Here is an 18,311-nt window from a genome sequence, read left to right on the forward strand (position 1 = left end):
TGGGACCAAAGAGTCTCAGGCATAAAGGTCTTTTGCAGAACCATTATGCTGTCTCCCCCACCCTTTCTTTTCCCTTCCCTTCTTTTTTCTTTTTTTTTTCTTTATTATTATTTTTTTTTCTTTTTTATTTAAGAAAGTATTAATTAACAAACCCATAGGGTAGGAGGGGTACAACCCCACACAATTCCCACCGCCCAATCTCCATATCCCACCCCCTCCCATGGTAGCTTTTCCATTTTATTGTTGTCGTTATTGTTGTTGTTATTGATGTCGTTGTTAGATAGGACAGAGAGAAATGGAGAGAGGAGGGGAAGACAGAGAGGGGGAGAGAAAGATAGACACCTGCAGACCTGCTTCACTGCCTGTGAAACAACTCCCCTGCAGGTGGGGGCTCGAACCGAACCAGGATCCTTATGCTGGTCCTTGCGCTTTGTGCCATGTGCACTCAACCCGCTGCGCTACTGCCCGACTCCCAAGGACTAACTTCTTATGTAATGTGCCTTCCTAGATCTATGAGATGATGCTGGTAAGACACGGCTTCATGATTGTCGGAGACCCCCTGGGTGGCAAGACCTGTGCATATAAAGTATTGGCTGCAGCTCTAGCAGATCTACACGCAGGTAAGATATCACTACCTTCCAGGGATGATGACATTCCACACTCAATTCACTGAATTTACGGAGATAATACCAGGCTGTTCTTTTTGCCATCCCTGGATTGTGACATCAGAGCCATAAATAGAACACAGCACACAGATGTCTGCTGGCAGAAAATGGAGTGGTGGTGGTGGTGCTTTTAGCAGTGGATTTTATGTGCATCTCATTATAGCTGGAGGAATTTTCTCAAATGCTAAATAGTGGCTTTTCCAAAGGCTTCCCAATGAAAGAGAAATTCCTGCTATTAGCCTAACAAAATCATTTTCAAAGCAAATCATTGTGTGGTATCTTTCCTTTTCATTTTTTATTTTTTTATTTTTTGTTCCATTCTTCTTGTTCCTGTTCCTTATTTTCCCCTCCATCCCTCTTTTTATCCTACTGAATGCACAAGAATAAGATTTCAGACTTTAGGATCAGACTTAGATCTTGGGCAATGTCTAAATGTCTCTTATCACCACCACCCCTTTTTTCTCAGCCAAGGAATTGGATTGTTATGAAAACTGAAGTGATTATATATGCATATTCAACCTAGCATACTGCTTATTCAGCATATAGAAGTTCTGTGTATAGCCAGTTTGGGTTTTTTGTTTGTTAATAAAATGCAAACATGTATGTGCCTTTGAAAAGCTCTGACTTAATTACATGTGTTCATCTTCACAATTTTTTCTAATAGTTTTTGTTTAAGTTGCTGTTAGATTTTTCATGGTTTTGTTTTGGGGGCAAAAACCTTCCTAAGTAGACATTTCAAACTTAAGTCATTTGGGCATTTGCATACAGTTTAGGAAATAAAGTGAAGAGGAAGGACACTGCCTCATGGTCTTTGACTCAGGATTTCTGCAGAAATGGTTGTTTATTTACTTCATGATTCAGCCGCTCCAATTTTTCCTTACTTTGAAGGCTCATTTAAAAGTGTGGTTATTTTCTGTTATTAAATACACATGATGCAGACAGACAAGTCAGACCATTAGAGCACTAACTTGTACGTCTGAGACTTCAGAGGCCTCAGACTTTAATCCCGGCACCACTTTCTGCCACAGCTGAGCAGTGCTCTGGTTTTCTCTTTCTCCCTCCTCTCTCCCCCTACTCTCACACACTGTCTCTTATAATGAATAAAATAAATATTTTAACATAACAATGGAAATCACAGAGCACTAGCACACGGAACTTATAGGATTTATATAGGAGAATATAAGGTTCAACACTTAGCGCCACCAATAGCCAAAACAGAGTGGTACTCTGGTAATAAACAAATAAACATGTTAGTGTGGTATTTAGTATATAAACCTGTGTCATCCATCAGTCTATATACTCTGGTTAGGCCCCAGGTACTCCAATAATATGCATTTATCTGGGTTCAAATGACACTAACTGAGCAGCTACATAGGAAGAGTCAAGGACTAAATTAGCCCCTTCAACAGAGAAAGAAAAATAACCATCATTTCCCCAGAATCTTTTCTATGTCAGCTGTTTCCTCATCTCAAGCCAAGCCAAGGTTCTTGGGGGGGGGGGGTAACCATGAGAACCAGGTACATAAAGAAACCTGGTAGAATGGATCTTTTTGCTTTTCTGTTTGTGATTTATGTTAGACATGGTTAGATGTCTTTCAATTACACAGGTGCATTTGCCCTGTTTGAAATAAGCCTGAGATGAAAATACGAGAAGACACTAACAGCCATAAAAACCTAACAGTCAGAGGCATTGCCTGTCCAGGTAGGTGTTCCAGTCTTTCTATAAGGACTGAAGAGAACCTGTATGAGGACTCTCCTTGGATGTTATGTTCATCGGAACTAGTCGGTCTTTGAGACGACATTGTTTCTTTTTTTTCCTTCAGGGTTATTGCTGTGCTCAGTGCCTACACCATGAATCCACCACTCCTGGAGGCCATTCCCCCCCCCCTTTTGTTGCCCTTGTTGCCGTAGCCTCGTTGTGGTTATTATTATTACCATTGTTGATGTTGTTCGCTGATGGATAGGACAGAGAGAAATGGAGAGAGGAGGGGAAGACAGAGAGGGGGAGAGAAAGATAGACACCTGCAGACCTACTTCCCTGCCTGTGAAGCGACTCCCCTGCAGGTGGGGAGCCGGGATCCTTACTCCGGTCCTTGCGCTTTGCGCCATGTGCGCTTAACCCACTGCGCCACCACCCGGCCCCCGACATTGTTTCTTAATAGAATGTTTTAGTCTTACTAGAGTCTCTGTCACTTCTTGCCCAGCCCAACAGATGGAGGAGTTTGCTGTGGATTATCATATCATCAATCCCAAGGCCATTACAATGGGGCAGCTGTATGGGTGCTTTGACCCAGTAAGTCATGAATGGACAGATGGTGTCCTCGCCAATGCTTTCAGGGAGCAAGCATCTTCAGTGTCTGATGACCGCAAGTGGATTATATTTGATGGACCGGTGGATGCTGTCTGGATTGAGAACATGAACACTGTTTTGGATGACAATAAGAAGGTATCTTACTAAACTTCATACCAGTTAGGGGTATTGACTCTTGTACAGAAGTGAATTATTGTCCATGATTACATAATGCATTCATTTATTACACTGAGAATAAATGCCCTTCTCCTGATGCTGGGTAGTGGCACACCTGGTTGAGCCACAAGTTACAATGTTCAAGGATCCAGGTTCGATCCCCTGGTCCCCACCTGTAGGGGGGAAAGCTTCACAAGTGGTGAAGCAGGGCTACAGGTGTGTCTCTGTCTCTCTCCCTCTCTATCACCCCCTTCCCTCTCTATTTCTACCTGTCTCTATCCAACAAATAAGTAAAGATAATTTTTGAAAAAATGCCCTTTCTCTTTCTCTTTCTCTTTCTCTCTATCTTCAGAGTAGTGTCTCATGGCTTGTGCATGGGCTTAACTTGGTGGTCTCAGGCTCACAGCACTTACATGATGGCTGTTTTCAAAACAAACAAACAAACAAAAATACAGGGTGTGCTTAAGAATGACACAGAACTACTTTCCTTGAATTTAATCCATCAAATCATAGGTCTGTCCAGATTGGAAGGATGGAGAAATCAATTCCACCTCATGACAGAAGTGAGCAGTGTCCATCTGGGGTGGTAGACATTGTTGCAACAATCTTTGGAATAGACTTTCTGCCCCAGGAATTGTAGTGATTGAAGAGCTGCAATTCTGGGGTTAGGAAGCCTGACTTTAAATCTGGACCCTTCTATTTGATGTGTAGTATCATGCAAACTATTTAGTTCTCTCTCTCTCTCTGTCCCAGTTTCATCAAAGTGGGGACGATCATATGTAAGTTAATATATGATAATCTATCTATATGATAATCTGCCTAGCACATAGCAAGTGTTCTATAGCTGTTAAAAGAAAACCCATTGGGGGTCAGGCAGTAGCACAGTGGGTTAAGTGCATGTGACGCAGAGCACAAGGACCAGCAGAAGGATCCCAGTTCCAGCCCCCAGCTCCCCACCTGCAGGGGAGTCGCTTCACAGGCAGTGAAGCAGGTCTGCAGGTGTCTTTCTCTCCCCGTCTTCCCCTCCTCTCTCCATTTCTCAGTCCTATCCAATAACAATGACATCAATAACAAAGATAATAATAACCACAACAATGGTAAAACAACCAGGGTAACAAAAGGGAAAAAATGGCCTCCAGGAGCAGTGGATTCGTGGTGCAGGCACCAAGCCCCGGCAATAACCCTGGAGGCAAAAAAAAAAAAAAAAAGAAAGAAAGAAAGAAAGAAAGAAAGAAAACCCATCACTATTTTAAGAAAGACTCCCTACTATTAATATACACCATTATTAAATGAAAATATATTTTCCTACTGTGTTTAAATTTCACAAGACTAAGAGTGAGTCATGCTTGACAATGGAAGACCTAATTATCCAAATTATACACCTCCACTAATTATAGCATGTGTATAATTTTGATTATATAAGACGTAAAGATAGAAATGTTTTGTTACATGATATGGACTTTTGTTATAACATTTATTTTACAAGTTTGTTGTTTGTTCTTGAGATGAGACCTACAAAGAGTCAAGAAGCAGGGGACATTTCTCAGTAGGCCGAGCACAGGACTTGGATGCCTGAGACCATTAGTTCAGTTACTGACACTGAATATGCTAGAAAAGAGTGGAACTCTAGCCTCTGTTTCTCTCTTTTCTATAAAACAAATTAAAACATTTTTTAAATTCTTTAAAATTTTTTAAAATTTATTTTCCCTTTTGTTGCCCTTGTTTTCATTGTTATTGTAGTTACTATTGTTGTCATCGTTGTTAGATAGGACAGAGAGAAATGGATTAAGGAGGGGACGACAGAGAGGGGGAGAGAAAGATGGATACCTGCAGACCTGCTTCACCGCCTGTGAAGTGACTCCCCCGCAAATGGGGAGCTGGGGGCTCAAACCAGGATCCCTTCACCGGTCCTTGTGCTTTGCGCCACATGCGCTTAGCCCGCTGCTTTGTGCAACGTGTGCTTAACCTGCTGCGCTACTGCCCAACTCCCATTAAAACATTTTTTAAATGGCAGCAGAGAGGCAGAGAGAGAGAGAGAGAGAATGAATGAAAGACACCACAACACTGAAGCTTCATTCAATGCATTGGCAAAGCACATGGCAAAGCAACACACACTACCCAAGTGGACTACTTCATCAGCCCCTCTCAAAAATCTTTTTAAGAACAAAAAATTAGAATTAAAAAATGAAATAAAGAAACAATGAATTTTCAGATGATTCTTCTTAGCTCTGGGTATATATCAAACTACTCCTGTCACACATATGGGTCTAACAATGAATTTTCAGATAATTCTTCTTAGCTCTGAGTATATATCAAACTACTCCTGTCACACATATGGGTCTGTTTGACTTTTTTTTGATATGCAGAGATGACACTGGTGATGGTGTCAGCCCCCTAGAGCTGTGACCTCCCCGCGGATGAATCCAGTGACCTGTGCCACGTGTTTGATGCAAGGGAGCAATGTACAGGAAACTGTTTTACATGTCTATTTTATATATTTTGTTGTTTTTACTTTAACCAGAATTCTGCTCAGCTCTGGTTTATGGCGTGGTGCTGGGGACTGAACCTGTGACCTCAGAGCCTTAGGCATGAAAACCTTTCCGCATAACCATTATGCTACCTGCCCAGCCCTACAGGAAACTTTTTTTTTACTTTCTAAGAGGGTGAATTTTTATTGGTTAGACTAATTTTCATAGTAAATACAGTTGTTGGTACATATATAAAAATACTCACCTCCCCCCTCCTCGCCGCCAACTACTCGCCAAAATTCTTTACTTTGCTGCAATACCCCAAATGCAGTTAAAGTCCTACTTTGTACTTCCCCTTCTGTTTTTATTTCTCAACTTCTGTCTATGAGTGAGATCATTTCATATTCATCCTTAACACAATTCCTTCAAACTCCATCCAAGATGAGAAGGTGAATTCATCATTTAAAAAATATATATATTTATTTATTCCCTTTTGTTGCCCTTGTTGTTTTATTGTTGTAGTTATTGATGTTGTTGTGTTAGGACAGAGAGAAATGGAGAGAGGAGGAGAAGACGGGGGCGGGGGGGGGGAGAGTCTATGGCCATACCACCCTGAACATGCCCAATCTCGTCTGATCTCGTAAGCTAGGCAGGGTCGGACCTGGTTAGTACTTGGATGGGAGAGAGGGGGAGAGAAAGATAGACAGCTGCAGACCTGCTTTACCGCTCTACACAAAACTTTTTAACCACAATTTATGATAAGCTGAAAAGAGCTTTTTGCTGGAGAGAGCAGTGCTTCAGACCATCTTACTTGAACCTGTGTTGGCTTATGGAAGGAAGTAGAGCTATTAAGCTATACATCAAGGCCTGACTGTTTGCATTATTGCCTACAGGGATTTCTACTAACTCCTAGGACTTTTGATTTCTTTCCTCTCATTTCAGAAATTATTTATGGTGTTAGTCCTGTCACTTTAGCTTGGGCTGGTGTCTCCATGAGGGATTACAAAAGGCCTTTTTTTTTTTTTTTTTTTTTAATGTGGGAGACTTGACCACAGAAAACAGGATGGAAATGTACATTCAAGTACTGTGTTAAACAGTGAAGGAGAGATCAGGAACCTTGGTGTGGTGGACAACTTTTCCATCCTTTATCTGATCCTGCAGTTCAGTGCTTCTCTGACATTCTTATTTAAAATTGCAACTCACCGATCCTGACTGAGCTTTCTCCCACCCTATCCCCAAATCTCCTTTATTTTACTCTAAAACATACTCTTTTTCATACTGTTGTGTTTTGTTTATCATATGAGTCTCCTTCAAGCAGGATGTAAGCCTTAAGTGGACATAGTTTGTTTTTTTTTTCTGTGAAACACAGACCTTGCTTTATTTTTATAAGTATGAACTGCCATCATGTTTTGTAATTTGGGGTCTTGATTTCACCACTATCAGTGAATAAAATTTTCAATAAAAACGCATTACCTGTATGAAGCTAATGAAACTGGTGTAATGGGCTCTTACTCCACCTGGACATAGTTTTTTTTTTTTTTTTTTTGTCTGTTTTATATACATCTGGAACAGTACCTGGAATATGGCAGGTGTTCAAGATATTTGTTTCTCGAATTAAAAATGTATGTCTCCACTTAGGCCCTTTGGTTGTGGGTGGAATTTAACCCTTGCCTGATCTTTACCCCTCTACTTTACACTTTCAGCTGTGTCTAATGAGTGGAGAGATTATACAAATGAGCCCTAAGATGAGTCTGATCTTTGAACCGGCCGACCTGGAACAGGCCTCCCCAGCCACTGTGAGCAGGTCAGTCATCTAATACAGACCCTGGGAGGAGAGGCACAGCTTCATTAACCCTCAACAAGAGGAACTTCTCTGGAAATCCACATATGTGACTAGGTCCTAATAGATCGATCACTCACCTCCATAATTTTGTTGTCATGAAGTCAGTCCACTTTGCTGTTAAGAGTTTAGAATCTAGCAAACACCTTAGAGAAGAGTTTGGTGTTATTTCCTAAAATTGAATCTTCATACACGTCATAATCCAGTAATTATCCTCCTAAGTATATACCCAAGAGGAACTTTGGCCCATGCACTGTAAGAGACAATTGGAAGAATATCTGTAGTGGCACAGTTCATAATGACAAACATTTGAAAGCAGTCTAAATGCTCATTAAAAGAAGTGAATTAACATGTGTAATAAAGTCACAAAGTGTAATGTGTAATTAGTGCTCAAAATAAATGAATTTACTTACATAAGACTGTATGAATTCATCATAGCCAAATTAAAGATAAAATCATAACAGTATTATATATAAAAGCCCACAAGATAAGCATACAGCATAATGCCCTCTATTAAACTGTTAAAATAAACATATGTTTTAGAGTCATATAGAAATATTATCTAACTAAGAAAGCAAGAGACAGGTGAACATGAGATTCAAAGTGCTGCTACTCCAGGTGGAGAAGGCCAGGGGAACAGGACAAGGGACACTATGTTGTTAGATGACAGCTATCAAGATCCTAGATTCTGTCTGACTGGTGGGCTCACTTATTATAGTACTGAAAACAGGCCATACATGATGACACTGGCAATTTGTGTGCCAGGGATATTAATCCAACCCTGTGCATCTGAAGTCCACAAAAACTAAAGTGAGTCCATGTTCCTAAAGGTAATGTGAAAAGGTAGAAAGAAATGTAGTAGAGAGAACAAGTTAGACCAACGTGGCCTCCCACTGCCTGTGCCACTTGCAAGCTGTAGGAGCGCTTCTAAGCCCCCTAGTCTCTCTCAGCTACTGTATTCTCATGTTAAACATGTAGACTGTAAAAAGGAGTGTTTAGAGTTGAAAGCCGTTAATGGCAGCTGATATTATTAACAACAAGCTAAAGAGCACCAAGATAGAGCAGAAGAAACAAATACATGTGCTACATAAAATGCTACATGTCTGGTCTGAGAGGTGGAGCAGTGGATAAAGCATTGGACTCTCATCCATGTGGTCCTGAGTTCAATCCCCAGCAGCACATGTGCCAGAGTGATGTCTGGTTCTTTCTCTCCTCCTATCTTTCTCATGAATAAATAAATAAATTTTTTTTTAAATGCTACATGCCAGTACATGGGCATTGGTGGTATTACAAATAAAGTTTTCATTGATGAAATATATATTGTCTCCAGGGTTATCACTGGGGCTCGGTGCCTGCACTACGAATCCACTGCTCCTGGAGGCTATTTTTTTCCCTTTTGTTGCCCTTGTTGTTTATCATTGTTGTTGTTGCCTTTATTGCTGTCACTGTTGGATAGGACAGAGAGAAATGGAGACAGAGAGGGGAAGAGAAAGATAGACACCTGCAGACCTGCTTCACCGCCTGTGAAGCAACTCCCCTGCAGGTGGGGAGCCGGGGACTCGAACTGGGATCTTTACTTCAGTCTGCGCGCTTTGTGCCATGTGCGCTTAACACATTGCACTACCACCTGGCCCCTGATTAAAAATTTTTAAGAGGGTCAGAAAGTAACTCACCTTCTAGAGCACACAGGTTATCATGTATAAGGACCAGGGTTTGAGGCTTGGGCCACCACATGAAAGTGCCTGGAGGGGAATGGTTTCACAAGTGGTGGAGCTAAACTACAGTGTTTCTCTCTCTCTCTCTCTCCCTCCCTCCCTCCCCCCCCCCCCCCTCTCTCTCATTTTTCACCTTCAATCTAGGAAAAAGAGAGAAAGGAAATGGCCACTGGGAATAGTTGAATCATATAGGCACTGAGCTCTAGTGATGACCCTGGTGGCAAAACTGTGTGCTGGACAGAGTGCTATATATATATATTTTTTTTTTGACCGGAGCACTGCTCAGCTCTGACTTAATGGTGGTGTAGGGGATTGAACCTGGAACTCTGGAGTCTCAGGCAAGAGAGTCTTTTTGTACAACCGTTATGCTATCTATCCCTGCCTATGCTAAATTCTTTTTTTTTTCAGGTAAAGTAAACCTTTTATTAGACAAACATACATGTTATAGCATGGGAGGGAGGGGGAGAGAGAGAGAAAGATAGAGAGAGTGAGAGAGAGAGTAAGAGAGAGAGAGAGAAAAGAGTAAAAAGGGAGTCCAGCGGTAGCACAGCGGGTTACGTGCACGTGGCGCAAAGCGCAGTGACTGGCGTAAGGATCCGGTTCAAGCCCCCGACTCCCCACCTGCAGGGGAGTCGCTTCACAAGCAGTGAAGCAGGTCTGCAGGTGTCTATCTTTCTCTCCCCTCTCTGTCTTCCCCTCCTCTCTCCATTTCTCTCTGTCCTATCTAACAACGATGACATCAATAACAACAGCAATAATTACAACAACGATAAAAAACAACAAGGGCAACAAAAGGGAAAATAAATAAATATAAATTTTTTTTTTAAAAAAAGCAAGAAAAGAGTAAAGAGAGACTGACTGACTGACTTAGCTGGTGACTACAGTCAGGGCCATAGAGCCATGCTAAATTATTTACTGACATTTAACTGTTACAACAGCCGTTCTACATGCTTTTTATGTCCCTCCATTTGTAGACAAAGACAAACAAGTTCAGAGTGATTAAAGAAATCTTGCCCAAGGTCATTCAACTAGTAGGGTATGGGGATAGGATTTGAATCCGGGGCTCTCTGATTCCCAAGACCCAGCTCTTTAGCACAAATTTCTGTGATTTCCTGACAAAAATCTGTGCATTTTCCCTTTGGGGGTGGTGTCAGTCTCTGTGCTGACCAAAGCTGCAGCCCCTTGACTCACCACAACTGCCCGAATGGACCTCCCTCCCGTTTACTCAGGAATACAGACGTGGACTAGACTGGCACTCTGTTTGTACTCACCAGGTGCGGCATGATCTACATGGAGCCCCATCAGCTGGGCTGGAAGCCCCTAAAGGACTCATACATGGACACCCTGCCCTCCAGCCTCAAGGAGGATCACAAGGAATTGGTGAGATCCCAGAACCCCTTGTCCTCCCATCCTTCCCTGTCTCCCTACTCGCCATCGTTTTAGGCATATTGTCACTTCATGAGAAGTAAGAAGGGCCAGAGAATTTCCTGTTTGCCTCATTATCTTCTCTTCTTCTTCTAGCGTTTGCCCTTCTTCCATAGCCAGTCAGCAGTGTCAGGTTGAGCCTGATGTAAAGTTTCGAGACCTCCTTTGAATCTGGAGAGGTGGCAGTCGTTGACTATGTGGGTCATAGTCTGTCTGTAGCCGCAGGGGCAGTTCGGGTCATCTCTGGCTCCCCAGCGATGGAACATAGCGGCGCACCGGCCATGGCCTGTTCCATAGCGATTGAGGAGGGCCCAACCATAACGTGCTAGGTCAAAGCCGGGTTGACGCTTGCAGGGGTCTGTGATGAGGTGTTTGTTCTTTACCTCAGCTGACTGCCAACTCTGTTTCCAAGAGTCTGGAACAGAGAAGTTCAGTGTAGGCGTAGGGGACCAGATTGGGTGACGAGACGTCAAGCGTTGGACAGGGTGGGCGAAGATATCTGCGTATATTGGCAGGTCCGGTCGAGCGTAGACGTGGGAAATGAACTTAGATGATGCCGCATCCCGACGAATATCTGGCGGGGCAATGTTGCTAAGAACTGGTAGCCATGGAACTGGGGTGGAACGGATGGTTCCAGAAATTATCCTCATGGAGGGATATAATTTGGAATCGACCAAGTAGACATGGGGGCTACGGAACCATACTGGGGCACAGAATTCTGCAGTGGAATAGCATAATGCCAGAGATGATGATCGTAGTGTGGCAGTGCTCGCACCCCATGAGGAGCTGGCCAGTCTTGCAATGATGTGATTCCTCGTGCCCACCTTTGCTGCAGTTTTTATGAGATGTTCGTGAAATGACAGAGTGCGATCGAGAGTAACGCCAAGATAGACTGGCTGGGCTTCATGCCGGATTCTCGTATCGCCAAGCTGCACCTTAAGGTCACGCGAGGTTTACACACTGCTCTACCACTTGAAGCTTCCCCACTGCAGGTGGGGATCAGGGCTCGTTCACTCTACTCGGTGCACCTCCACCCAGCCCCTTATTTCTAACTTTTTAATAGAAAACATCTATGGCATCGTTACAGGCTGGTAAGTGGGAAAATGAAGGCAGCAGTGTTGGAACGTAATGGCTTGCCCCAATATACCTCCAGGTGAAAGCAATCAGCAGTCTTAGCAGCATCTCTAGGGTCCACCGGGGGAAACGCCGCACCAGGCTTCTGATCTTCAACTCACTTTTTCATATCCATCTTCACTTTTTACTTGCAGATCAATGACATGTTCATGTGGCTTATTCAACCCTGTCTGGAATTTATTCGCAATGAGTGTAAATTTGTGGTTCAAACATCTCCCATTCACCTTGCCTTCTCAATGATGAGACTGTACTCTTCTCTTTTTGGTAAGTGCTATCGGTCCTCCTTAAGTATGCACATTTTTTCTGTTCCCACTCCTGTTATGCCCTCATGAGTTACAATGAGACCATACTTGGGCCTAAAACAAATGTATCTTTGGAGTATAGCTAGTAGAGTTTGGTGGGAAGAGGTCATGCAGTTGGCTTTAAACTTGATTTTACACTGATTTCCAACTTTCACTGCTTCTGCCCAACATAGTACTGGAAGTTTTTAGCCAGAGGAATTCAACAAGAAGAAAGAAAAAAAAGAAAGGTACTCACATTAGAAAGAAAAAAGTAAAAGCACTTCTGTTTGCAGATGATACAATATCATGTGTAGGAAACTCTAAAGATTCCATATGCAAACAAACAAGCAAAACCCTGTTCAACGAACTCAGCAAGGTGGTAGGTAGGGCATAAAACCATTCGAATTTTACACACTAATACTGAAGAATCTGAATGGGAAATTAGAAAGCAATGTCATATAACAGCTGTGCAAGGAGTAAAATAGTTAGGAATTAATTTAATGAAGATTAGACTTCTACAACAAAACTTACAACATATTGCTAAAAGAAGTTATTCATCAGAGGCTAGGCAGTAGCACAGCAGGTTAAGCGCCTATGGCACAAAGCCCAAGAGCTGGGGTAAGGATCCCGGTTCAAGCCCCCGGCTCCCCACCTGTAACGGGTCGCTTCGAAAGCAGTGAAGCAGGTCTGCAGGTGTCTATCTTTCTCTCCTCCTCTCTGTCTCCCCCTCCACTCCCCATTTCTCTCTGTCCTATCCAACAATAACAGCTTTGACAACAATAACTATAACAACTACAACAAGAGCAGCAAAAATGGGGAAAATGGCCTCCAAGAGCAGTGGATTCATAGTGCAGGCACTATGAGCCCCAGCAGTAATCCTGGAGAAAAAAAATAAGTTATTCATCAAATAGAAAACACCATATATTGAAAGGAATAAATAATATTAAAGTGTCATCACCCTCCCAAATGGCCTATAGCTTCTGTATAATCTCCATTGAAGTCCAATTACATTTTTATAATTATCTAAGTATATATTTTCCCATATTTTTTTATTTATTTTAAAAAAGAAGACATTAACAAAACCATAGTGTAAAAGGTGTACAACCCCACACAATTCCCAACACCAGATCTTCGTATCCCATCCCCTCCCCTGATAGCCTTCCTATTCTTTATCCCTCTGGGAGTATGGACCCAGGGTCATTGTGGGATGCAGAAGGTGGAAGGTCTGGCTTCTATAATTGCTTCCCTGATGAACATGGGTGTTGACTGGTCGATCCATACTCCCAGTCTGCCTCTCTCTTTCCCTAGTGGGGTGGGGCTCTGGGGTATCGGAGCTCCAGGACACATTGGTGGGGTTGTCTGTCCAGGGAAGTCTGGTCGGCATCATGCTAGCATCTGGAACCTGGTGGCTGAAAAGAGAGTTAACATACAAAACGAAATTGTTGAGCAATCATGGACCTAAAGGCTGGGATAGTGCAGATGAAGTGTTGGGGGGTCCTCACAGCAGACTATTGTGTACTTTTGCTTTCAGGTATATATTTTGCCCTAGTTTTTTTTCTTTGTCTGTTTTGTTTCTTTGTTTTTTTAAATTTTTTTATATTTATTTTTATTTATTTATTCCCTTTTGTTGCCCTTGTTGTTTTATTGTTGTAGTTATTATTGTTGTCATTGTTGTTGGATAGGACAGAGAGAAATAGAGAGGGGAGGGGGAAGACAGAGAGGAGGAGAGAAAGATAGACACCTGCAGACCTGCTTCACCACGTGTGAAGCGACTCCCCAGCAGGTGGGGAGCCAGGGCTTGAACCAGAATCCTTATGCGGGTCCTTATGCATAATGATTATAATGGTTATGCAAAGAGACTCATGCCTGAGGCTCCAAAGTCCTAGGGTCAATTTCTCCGCAAATAATCAGAGCTAATCCATGCTCTGGTAAAAGAGAGGGAAAAAATGTAAAAAAAAAAAAAAAAAAATCATTAAAAGAAGGGTAAATATTTCTCTTTTAAAAATTTTATTTATTATTGGATAGAAATTGAGAGAGGAGGGCTGGGTGGTGGTGCACCTGGCTAAGCACACATTATAATAGGCAAGGTCCTGGGTTCGAGCCCCCTTCCCCACCTGCAGGGCTGGAAACTTTGCAAGTGGTAAAGCAGTACTGCAGGTGTCTCTCTCCCTCCCTATCTCCCCCTCTCCTCTGGATTTCCGATTGTCTCTATCCAATAAGTAAATAAAGATAATACAAAAAACCTTTTTTAATTGAAAAAAAAAGTTAATCTTATACAAATTTGGGGGGGGGGGCAGGCAATGGCACACCAGGTTAAGCACACAGTATAAAGTGCAAGGGCCGACACTAGGATCCTGGTTCAAACTCTCGGCTCCCCACCTGCAAGGGGGGTGGAGGGGTTGCTGGGGTGGCTTCACAAAGTGGTAGAGCAGTTGGATGTTAGACCAGAAACTATCAGATACTTAGAGGAAAATATTGGCAGAACTTTTTTCCGCATAAATTTTAAAGACATTTTCAATGAAACAAATCCAATTACAAGGAAGACTAAGGCAAGTATAAACCTATGGGACTACATCAAATTAAAAAGCTTCTTCACAGCAAAAGAAACCACTACCCAAACCAAGAGACCCCTCACAGAATGGGAGAAGATCTTTACATGCCATACATCAGATAAGAGTTTAATAACCAACATATATAAAGAGCTTGCCAAACTCAACAACAAGACAACAAATAACCCCATCCAAAAATGGGGGGAGGAACTGGACAAAATATTCACCACAGAAGAGATCCAAAAGGCCGAGAAACACATGAAAAAATGCTCCAAGTCTCTGATTGTCAGAGAAATGCAAATCAAGACAACAATGAGATACCACTTCACTCCTGTGAGAATGTCATACATCAGAAAAGGTAACAGCAGCAAATGCTGGAGAGGGTGTGGGGTCAAAGGAACCCTCCTGCACTGCTGGTGGGAATGTCAATTGGTCCAACCTCTGTGGAGAACAGTCTAGAGAACTCCCAGAAGGCTAGAAATGGACCTACCCTATGACCCTGCAATTCCCCTCCTGGGGATATATCCTAAGGAACCCAACACATCCATCCAAAAAGATCTGTGTACACATATGTTCTTGGCAGCACAATTTGTAATAGCCAAAACCTGGAAGCAACCCAGGTGTCCAACAACAGATGAGTGGCTGAGCAAGTTGTGGTATATATACACAATGGAATACTACTCAGCTGTAAAAAATGGTGACTTCACCGTTTTCAGCCGATCTTGGATGGACCTTGAAAAACTCATGTTGAGTGAAATAAGTCAGAAACTGAAGGATGAATATGGGATGATCTCACTCTCAGGCCGAAGTTGAAAAACAAGACTAGAAAAGAAAACACAAGTTGAACCTGAAATGGAATTGGAGTATTACACCAAAGTAAAAGACTCTGGGGTGGGTGTGTGGGTGGGGAGAATACAGGTCCATGAAAGATGATGAATGACATAGTGGGGGTTGTATTGTTAAATAGGAATCTGGGGAATGTTATGCATGTACAAACTATTGTATTTACTGTTGAAAGTAAAACATTAATTCCCCAATAAAGAAAAAAAAGAAAAAGAAACGAAAACACAAGTAGAACCTGAAATGTAATTGGCGTATCACACCAAAGTAAAAGACTCTGGGATGGATGGGTGGGGAGAATACAGGTCCATGAAGGATGATGAATGACATAGTGGGGGTTGTATTGTTAAATGGGAAACTGGGTAATGTTATGCATGTACAAACTATTGTATTTACTGTTGAATGTAAAACATTAATTCCCCAATAAAGAAATAAATTTTTAAAAAATAATAAAAAAAAAACAAGTGGTGGAGCAGGCCAGCAGGTGTCTCTCTGTTGAATGTAAAACATTAATTCCCCAATAAAGAAATAAATTTAAAAAAAATAAAAAAAAAAACAAGTGGTGGAGCAGGCCAGCAGGTGTCTCTCTGTCTCTTTCCCTATTTCCCCCTCCCCTCTCAATTTCTCTCTCTCCTATCCAATAAAAAAAAAAAATGGCCACCAGGATTCATGGTGCTGGCACCGAACCCCAGCAGTAACCCTGGAGGAAATAAATAATAAAAGTTTTAGAATAAAACTTGGGACAAAGATAACAAAACAATTTGGTAGTGATTTCTTGGATATGATACCCATAGTATAGAGAAGAACAAAAGGCAAATTAGACTTAATAAGAACTAAAAACGTTTATGCATCAAGATGTGGTCAACAGAGCAAAAAGACAACCCACAGGACTGGAGAAAGTATTCAGAAATCACAACTGATAAAGGTTTAACATCCAGAGTAGATAGAGAACTCCTGAAATCGAAAGCATCGTAAGTAGTTAAATACAAGTCATTTCTCTACGACATTTCTCCAAAGACTAAAATAAATGAGCAGTAAGCATATGAAGAAAAGAATATTCATTTGGCAAATGCAAATCAAAACCACAATGAGATACCTCACGCCTATTAGGTTGGATATTATAAAAAAATTAATATATTGGGGGCTGAGTGGTATCGTAGTGACTTAAGTGCACACGGCACAAAGCACAAGGACCAGTGTAAGGGTCCTGGGTTCAAGCCCCCAACTCTTCACCTGCAAGGGGGTCACTTCACAAGCAGTGAAGCAGGTCTACAGGTGTCTGTCTTTCTCTCCCCCTCCTCTCTTGATTTCTCTCTGTCCTATCCAACAACAACAATAATAATAATAATGGCAACAAGGGAAACAAAATGGGAAAAATAGCCTCCAGGAGCAGTGGATTCATAGTGCAGACACCGAGCCCCAGCAATAACCCTGGAGGCATATATATATATATCAGACTTGAATAGTCATTTGTATACTCGTGTTCATAATAGAGTTATTCAGAATAGCCCAAAAATAGGTACATGACAATGTCCATCAGAGAAGGATTGGATAAGCAAAATGTTGTGTATACCTACAGAGAATAGTGCTCAGACTTACAAGGAAATTCTGACCCCCTGATACATGCTTATCAAGAGTGATGGGAAGTTACTGTTTAATGGGTGCAAAATTTCAACCGTGCAAGATGAAAAGAATTCTGGGATCTGGCTGTACAAGAAGAATATACTTTAAAAAAAATCAAATACACTGGGAGTTGGATGGTATCTCAGTGGGTTAAGCACAGGTGGCACAAAGTGCAAGAACCGGCCTAAGGATCCTGGTTCGAGCCCCCGGCTCCCCACCTGCAGGGGAGTCACTTCACAGGTGGTGAAGCAGGTCTGCAGGTGTCTGTCTTTGTCTCCCCATCTCTGTCTTCCCCTCCTCTCTCCACTTCTCTCTGTCCTATCCAACAATGATGACATCAATAACAATAATAACTACAGCAACAAAAAAGGCAACAAAAGGGAATAGTAAATATTTAAAAAATCAAATACACTTTTTATTTGTGATTTCATAATGGTTTCCGAGATTGTAAAATGGCAGGGGCAGAGTTCCACATTGTACCTCCTACCAAAGTTCTGTGATCCTCCTCCACAACCACCCCAAAGCAGCAGGTAGATACATAACATACAGATCTATATGCTTAAAGTGGTTTTAGGTGGTAAATATTGTGTTACACGTATCTTGCAACAGTAAAAACTAGGGAAAAAATATGTAGGATCTGGCCCGCTAGAATGACTTATCCAATATCAGGCTCCTCACATACAGAACGGCCCATTTGTAAGTTAGCCTTACCCCCCCCACACACACACACACCTTAGTATCACTATATTGAAGTAATGTTGATTTACAGAATTCTTGTCATGAAGGTACATTTCCACATTTGCCCAAGATAGGGATCGGTTCCTGAGGTTCACTTTTCTTGCTTCTAGATGAAATAAGAACCATAGAAGGAGAGGAAAGCGAGTTCTCTGAAGGCCCTACGAGTCAACAGATCTTTCTCTGGCTGCAAGGCCTGTTCCTCTTTGCCTTGGTGTGGACTGTAGCTGGCACTATCAATTCGGACGGCAAAAAAAAATTCGATTTGTTTTTCCGCAACCTGCTTATGGGTATGAATGATAACCACCCCAGACCCAAAAGCGTTAAACTCACCAAAAACAACATCTTTCCAGAAAAAGGTAATTGGATAGCTATCTTGTCTGTAAGTAGTTTGGAGCATATGTTACAAGCACAACTGACCGGATTAACCCCATACAAAAAGCCAAGTAAGAAAGCCAAGTAAGGGAGTCAGGCGGTAGCGAAGCGGGTTAAGCGCACGTGGCACAAAGCGCTAGGACTGGCATAAGGATCCCGGTTCCATCCCCCGGCTCCCCACCTGCAGGGAAGTTG

General features: G+C 42.1%; 1 protein-coding gene across 4 annotated transcripts in view; it reads left to right on the forward strand.

Moving 5' to 3' along the window:
* The window catches only part of DNAH3 (dynein axonemal heavy chain 3), a 175,842-nt gene that overhangs the window by 90,235 nt on the left and 67,296 nt on the right, over nucleotides 1-18,311 (forward strand). For all 4 annotated transcript variants that reach the window (XR_009544967.1, XM_060172848.1, XM_060172849.1 and 1 more), the window contains 6 exons: nucleotides 509-620; nucleotides 2,869-3,110; nucleotides 7,303-7,403; nucleotides 10,429-10,534; nucleotides 11,848-11,977; nucleotides 17,855-18,100. Coding sequence is in view for 3 of the 4 variants with exons in the window: in XM_060172848.1 (XP_060028831.1) it covers nucleotides 509-620; nucleotides 2,869-3,110; nucleotides 7,303-7,403; nucleotides 10,429-10,534; nucleotides 11,848-11,977; nucleotides 17,855-18,100 (937 nt within the window). In the remaining variant the exon portion in view is untranslated. The remainder of the gene's footprint in view (nucleotides 1-508; nucleotides 621-2,868; nucleotides 3,111-7,302; nucleotides 7,404-10,428; nucleotides 10,535-11,847; nucleotides 11,978-17,854; nucleotides 18,101-18,311) is intronic.

This window comes from Erinaceus europaeus, chromosome 15 (assembly GCF_950295315.1).
Source record: "Erinaceus europaeus chromosome 15, mEriEur2.1, whole genome shotgun sequence".
Taxonomy (NCBI): domain Eukaryota; kingdom Metazoa; phylum Chordata; class Mammalia; order Eulipotyphla; family Erinaceidae; genus Erinaceus; species Erinaceus europaeus.